At 48.3% G+C, this 6890-nt stretch overlaps 1 protein-coding gene and 1 pseudogene across 1 annotated transcript; one reads left to right on the forward strand and one right to left on the reverse strand.

The window, feature by feature from the left end:
- Positions 1–571: 571 nt before the first annotated feature.
- Positions 572–1820, forward strand: LOC144180027 (uncharacterized; annotated as a pseudogene).
- Positions 1821–3906: 2086 nt separating this feature from the next.
- Positions 3907–4986, reverse strand: LOC144180589 (uncharacterized). The gene is made up of 3 exons (XM_077708916.1): positions 4679–4986; positions 4313–4524; positions 3907–4252 (listed from the first exon to the last, which is right to left on the reverse strand). The coding sequence occupies exons 1-3, from the start codon at positions 4984–4986 to the stop codon at positions 3966–3968; spliced, it is 807 nt and encodes a 268-aa protein (XP_077565042.1). The 3' UTR covers positions 3907–3965.
- Between the last annotated feature and the right edge of the window lie 1904 nt (positions 4987–6890).

Here is a 6890-nt window from a genome sequence, read left to right on the forward strand (position 1 = left end):
TATAAAGGATACCGGCCGACGTACGGCCCCAGAATATACGTTTTTCATTGGGTTAGCTGTCCTCGGCCGAATTACGGCAATCGAATGGCCACAGAATATTTGGCAACCGGTGTTCAAGAGGAGACCGGCCTACGTAAGGTATCTGGTTATACGTCATTAGACAGTTTTAGCTAAGCGGGTTTACGTTCAGCGGAGAGGAGCGGACGAGCGGAAAGCGAGCGGAACGCAGCGCGGGAAAAAGAGTTTTAGCTGGGCGATCGGCGGCCGGCCAGAGCGGAGCGCTGTACACTGCGCCATCTATCTGTTGGGATGTGAATTACCATGATAGGAAAAAAACTTAGATTTATTTCTTATGCTGAAACGCCTAAATAAAAACGAACGTCATGTTTCAGTACATATAATTTTACTTTAACCGTGATTTGTATCATTTAGCGAAGTCGTTAAACTGAGGAAAGTACGTCACCAACGCCAACTGAAGCCGAAGCTCCAAGCCAGCTGTTTGTTGCCGCGCTTTTTAACAGACAGTGTGTGGCTTGCCGCTGCAAATTGCCGCTGATAACTGCTTTGAACAATGCCCAAAAGCATACTGCAGGACCCCCTGCTCCTGACTCGGTTGAAATGGTCCGAAATAGTCGACCTCTTGTGTTTAGAGGTTCTCGGCGAGACACGGCGTGACCCACTCTCCATGCGAGGTCTTTTGAACATTGATGCGATCGACAGTGGCGTGTTCAGAACGTACTTTCGGTTTGAAAAGGACGATGTACCCAGGCTACAGAGAGCCTTGTGAATACCTGACAAGGTAACAACTCCGCAGAGGGTGTCAGTTCCCGGCGACGAGGCGCTTTGCATCACGGTAAGAAGACTAGCCTACCCAAACCGGCTGCGCGATCTGGAACACCTTTTCGCCCGACACAGCTCGGCCATATCGTCATTGACGAACGAAGTGCTCAGGCACATCGAGGACAACTTCTTCCACCTCTGGACGACGTTAATAACCACACGTGGCTGAACCTCGACACCCTAGAAAAGTTCTCACAGGCAAGCGAGAATAATTAGAGTTGTACGTTTGCAATTACAACTTTCTGACATATTCGTTCGTTATTTTTTCAGGCCGTTCACGCGAAAGGTGCCCCGCTGACAAATTGCTGGGCCTTCATCGATGGCACGGCGCGGCCAATATGTCGACCATCAAGGAACCAGAAAGTTTACTTCAGCGGCCACAAGAGAGTCCACGCCCTGAAGTACCAAGCTATAATGTGCCCAAATGACATAATCTGCCAGTTGGACGGATCATACCCCGGCAGCAAACACGATTCAGGCGAGTAAATGACAAGCACAGCTGGTGGATCAAACCGCTGCTGAACGTCACTCGCCTCCTCCTTCCCTGCTAGGAACGGGCGCAGCTCCAGCTAATCGTATTTTATTCTGTCAGGTAACTTTGGAAACAGCGCCGCATATACGAAGCTTCAAAACCTCGTTCAAGGTTACGACTACTGCATCTACGGGGACCTTGCCTACCCGTTGCGGCCCCTTCTGCTCAAGCCCTATGGCGGAGCTCTCCTGACTCCTGAACAATGTGCTTTCAACAAAGCCATGAGTAGTGTGAGGCAGGCTGTGGAGTGGGGTTTGGAAAAATTGTGGGACTGTTTGCCTTCGTAGACTTCAAAAAAAACCAGAAGCTCTACCGGCAGAAGCTGCCGCGCATTTCTAAGGCCAGCGCACTACTCGTTAACTGTCATACGTGCTTGTACGATTCCCAGGTATCGCAGTACTTCGGCCTTGAACCACCACAGCTTGAAGTTAACCTTGCCCGCAAATAGTGTTGTACAACCACACACAGTTATTGAAACAAAGTTTGTTGGCGAGCCATGCTTTAGAATGATCTTGTGGCTGTCATTTGCTGTACTAAATGTACGCTACTTGTTATGACACTCTAGTGAATGAAATCTGCCGAGCGAAAAGTGCAAAAAACTGACATTCCTGTGTTTCTTCGTATGGAGAAATTGTGATTTCGTTTTGTTACAAGCGTTTCCGCTATACTGTGTTAAATGCCACAACATTACTGTCAGTGTCATCTAATTTCCCATGCATGTAAGTCCCCTCTGTACAGTGCGAAATGTGTGTACAGTGTCGACGTATCCCTACACTTGGGCCTTGAACCACCAGTTCTCGAGGTTCGCTTTGCCCCACGGTAATGTTCCATGACAAGCAGCTTCGAAAACAAAGACTTTATTGAAGAATTGCGTACCGTATGGTGTTGTCAGGTTTCCACTTGACGCTGGATCCTTTCGCACACACAAAAAAAAACAGATGACAGATGCAATGCAGACGACAATTTATCAAAGAATTAAGATTCTCCTACCTGAGGACTTCTAGGTACAACACGACACTATCTCATTTTCAATGAAATTACCCGTATTGTTCCGGCAAGACATACACTTCCATACATTTGAAAAGCAGTTTTCAAAACTGTTAACCAGCCGAACATGTTTTTGCTGGAACTACCCGTTTAAGACCCCTCGGCGCAAGAAAAATGCTTGTGCGCAGTGATGTCTTGCCGTTACCTCCTAATAAATAAATAATCTGCAACCTTAGGCGTCCTCGAGGCTGAACCATTGCATTTTAAATAAAGTTGTATTTGAGTTTACGTGTAGGAAATGTGATCCCACTGGAGATGTTTCTCTACTTACGTGTTGTGGTGGTGTTGTCTTATGTGTTGTGGTGCTGCGCCAATTTGGTGGTTTGTTCATCAAGCATTTTTTTTATCTCGTCGAGTAGGCTCTCCCGTTCGCCTCTCAAGCGTTCAACTTCGAAGCGGTGCTTCTCTTCGTCCAGGGCCAATCTCCGCTCGTCCAGTGCCAGACGACGCTCCTCGTTGCGAACTTTCATTTTTTCGATTTCTAGCTCCCTGGAGCGCAAATCTAGTTCGTTTTTTTCTCTTTGGGCTAGCAGCTGCAGCCCGAGACTTTGCAAGCCTCTTATTCCAGTGAAGGCAAAAAAATTCCGGCATTCAGTTAAGGCGAGTTTATGCACTGTACCGGACGTTGTGGCGTAATTGTGTGACAACAAGCAAAGAACACGATCTCCATAATCAGCAGTAACACATAGCCGTTGTAAAACCCGTAACTGTGCTGCAGTTGAGTGTTTAATTGCCTAAGTTTTAGATGCTTGCTGTGAATTCTGTCAAAGCTTGCTGTGAAATCTGTTGAAGTTTTATGTCTGAAAGATGCATTAGGGAGGTGGTGACGGAACGGAAACCAGCGAAAAGGACGCAAAACACGAGGAAAGACGGTACAACACAACGCTGGCTCTCGTCTCTCCTGGTGTTTTGCGTCCTTTTCGCTGGTTTCCGTTCCCTCGACATGTACCAACTGGCTCAGCAAGCTGCACTTCTACAGGGAGCTGGTGGTTTTGGCGAAATGTGTGCCTACTTAACATTTGCCTTGTTCATTGCCCTTCTTGCTGTGGAGATTTTTTCAGTGCACATGTAAGGGAACTGAATGCATGTGATTCAGAAAAATTTAGAAACAGTCACAAAACAGCACCACAGTTTGTATAACTGTGAGCACACTGAAGGCCGACTTGTCTACACTAAAGGACAGAAATACATAAACTGTGACGGATTACTGCATTTACTTTCTCAGGGGTGGCTTGGTGGGCTAGTTAGTGTAGCATCTTGAAAGATGCTTGCCACCCTCGTTGCTCCAGATAGTCTACTTCTTTTCTTCGAGACCATAAGACTGTTGTTTGGGACTACTTAGCTTCGTACAGTAAAAAGTGTGCTTTTGCTCCGCTATGCAGAGTGCGCAGTGGTTTCCAGTGCAAACGATAAGCATACACGGGAAGGTTCTCTTGGCCTTCACAGTGGATGTTTTAGAGTCTGAATAAAAGATCAGTTGCAGTTCACCGCTTTCTGTTGCCTTTTCTTGCTTGAGTGTCCTCGTCTACATGCACTGTTAACCCTTTTAAGATGCATTCACTGGCGTCTTCTTATGATGCTCTCCTGCATATCGTTCTGCTATGTAGAAGTAGTGTATAAACCTTTCTCCACACTTCCCTTTACTCGTGCCTGGGAGGGCGTGCTGCACACTTGCAGGTTGGCGCCGCTGTAGCTCAGTTGAGGGAGGCCGCTGCTGCTGTGTTGGTTCTGGTGAGGCGCGCTGTTCCTGCTGCTCATTTTCTTGCCCCGGTTCAGCACCAGGGCTGGCAGCAGATGGCAGGTATACGCTCTGCAACAGCTCGGCAGCAGAACCTGCTTTCAATTAATAGGAGAAAAGAGAAGACAGCACAACAGTAGGCGTCATCAACTAACCGAGCGCGCCGTCGCCTGTGCCGTCGTCTGAGAGCGTCACCCCCGGCAGCTCGTCCGTGTTTACCGGGCGCTCCGCTCCCAACCTCCGCCTTCGCGCCGCGCAGGCGGCACCTCTGGGAGCAATCCTGGGCTCGTACTTCACACTTTCGCAAAAATCCCTCAAGTCCTGCAGGATCTCCTCCTTTTCAGAGTACTGCTCCTCTGTACCCGACCTGAATAGGCAAAGGGACGATCGTCAGATAAACATGCGCGCCAGCTAACAGCGATAAAACAGCGCCAGAAAAACGAGACGAGAAAGCGGAACACAAGACTGTCGCTGGGGGTTGGCCTGAAAGCATTACGTGCAGAATGAACAAATATACTCACTTTTTAAGGTTCTTGGCATCCTGCCGCTTCCAGTATCCCAGCAAAATGTCTACACGATCTTTTATTCCTCTTAGGGTGAGCTCCCGGCCCACCGCCCGATTCACCGCAGCGAGAACATGCACCCACTTGATGCCATCGCCAAACGGCTTCGCCGCGGCCACCTCCCGAAGAAGACAGAGGTCCTCGTGTGCACTGAAGCACCTCCGGGGCTTTTTAGCGGGTTGCATTCCTGTTTCAGAAGCGTTCGCGCGGGATATTGACGCGACCACGGCCGGCGACGCGACACCGCGAGCGTCGGGGGCAGCCATTTTGGATAACTACGCTCGCTCGCCCGGCCACCGCTGCGCGCGCGCGGGGATGACGAAACGAGCGGGCGAGCGCGCAGCGCCGTAAATCCGCTCGCCGCCTCAGCGTACTGGCGCATGCGTAGTGGCGTTTCCGCTGGTCCACTCCGCTGCGCTTCCCGCTGGCCCGCTCTGCTAAAACTCTCTATTATTTCGGCAAACCACATACAGCCGAACAACGGCACGCGCCTGGGCGCCGAGAATTCATGCCCAGACGTGTTTGGAAGGAGACCGACTGGTTTTTTCCTGGGGGGAGAAAAAGCCAGTCGGTCTCCTTCCAAACACGTCTGGGCATGAATTCTCGGCGCCCAGGCGCGTCAAACAGTAATGAGTGTTCTCCTTTGTCAAACAGTAATGAGTGTTCTCGGTGCACGGGCAAGGTGCAAAGACTCAGGGGACATAAGCAGGGAACCCTTTAGGCCATCGTAATGTCATTTATTGCCACACGAAGACTGTGCCACACCGATGGGTGAGCTAAGCCTCGCCAGTCATCGTCGCTACCACGCCTCGGCCGCCGGCTTCGTCGACGCATCAGCTCGAGGCTATTCGCCCCCTCAAGAAATGGAGAACACTGGAGACATCGACCCGGCAGAGATGTGCGATCCGAGATGGAGATTGTTCACTAAAATAACTGGCCGTCAAGGGCGTCGAGCAAGCGGCCACAACGCAGGAGCTAAACCGCCACCATGTCAAGGACTCCCCACCAAAGAAAGGCAAGTGCGAGCAAAAGCGCAAGTTATTCTGCTTACAATTAAACTGTGACAAGCAATTTTGCACTATGTTGTTGGTGATAAACGTAGAAGAGATTCGCTCGTGCATTGGTAGGATCAACTTCATGCCCTGCACTATGTTACTGCATGGGATTTTACAACTGCCTATTCAGAAAAAAAATTATTTTAAATTTGCGATAACAGAGCCTTGTCACTGACGAAGCCTAGCTGTTAATTTAGTTCCGATGTTTGAAGGTGAGCTTAGCTACTCTTGGGATATGACCCCTTTGGTTAAACATAATCGCCAGCATCCTAGCAAACACGGATTTTGTCAGGATTTTCTTTCTCAACGCAGATTGTTGAGTTCACGCACGATTTGGCTCTTGCAATAGATAAGCTTAAAGTGGTTGACTGTATATTCTTGGATTGCAAAAAAGCAAATGATGGTGTTCCATATCACCTTCTGCGTAGTACATTTCATCCTATGAACTGAATGAATCGGTTTTTGCATTGTTATTACTATTGGCCCTATAGCTTTGTTCAAAAGTACTGCGTAGTTTACCGGACTATAGCGAATGAACGTGATTCCGTATACCTGCAGCATTATTCGAATTTAATAACATCCTGGTGTGCTGATTCAGAAAAGTTTTTGGATGTTAAACAGTGTGTTAACGGCACCTTTACAAGAAAACCTTCATTCCAATTGAATACGTATACCGTAAATCATGCTGCTGTAACAACGGCCGAGGAATACAAATACCTAGGAGTTTATTTAGGGAGTGGTTAAAGGTCAAATAGGCAGGTTCACACCATAAAAGTTACGGCTGCATGTGTTTTTGGCTTTCTGAGACGAAATTTTAGTGAACCTCCATCTAACTGAAAAGAACAACTGTATTTCACTCATGTGCGCTCAATCTTGGAGTACGCATGTGTTTTTGTGGATCCCTACACCAAAGAGCTGATTGATACGCTCGAAAACATACCGAGTATGTCAGTGCGATTCGTATTAGGTAATTGGCACGCTCAACTTAGCATGAGAGAAAGTAAAAGTAAACTGAAATGGCTGGACGTGAAAGATCTGAGACGAAACCACAGGTTGAATTTTTTTCGTAATATCTATCATTCGAAAACTGGAGTAGAAGGGAGGAAGTATGTCCA

Source organism: Haemaphysalis longicornis, unplaced genomic scaffold (genome assembly GCF_048455015.1).
Source record: "Haemaphysalis longicornis isolate Haplotype H1 unplaced genomic scaffold, Haemaphysalis longicornis Haplotype H1 scaffold_4, whole genome shotgun sequence".
NCBI classification, from domain to species: Eukaryota; Metazoa; Arthropoda; class Arachnida; order Ixodida; family Ixodidae; genus Haemaphysalis; species Haemaphysalis longicornis.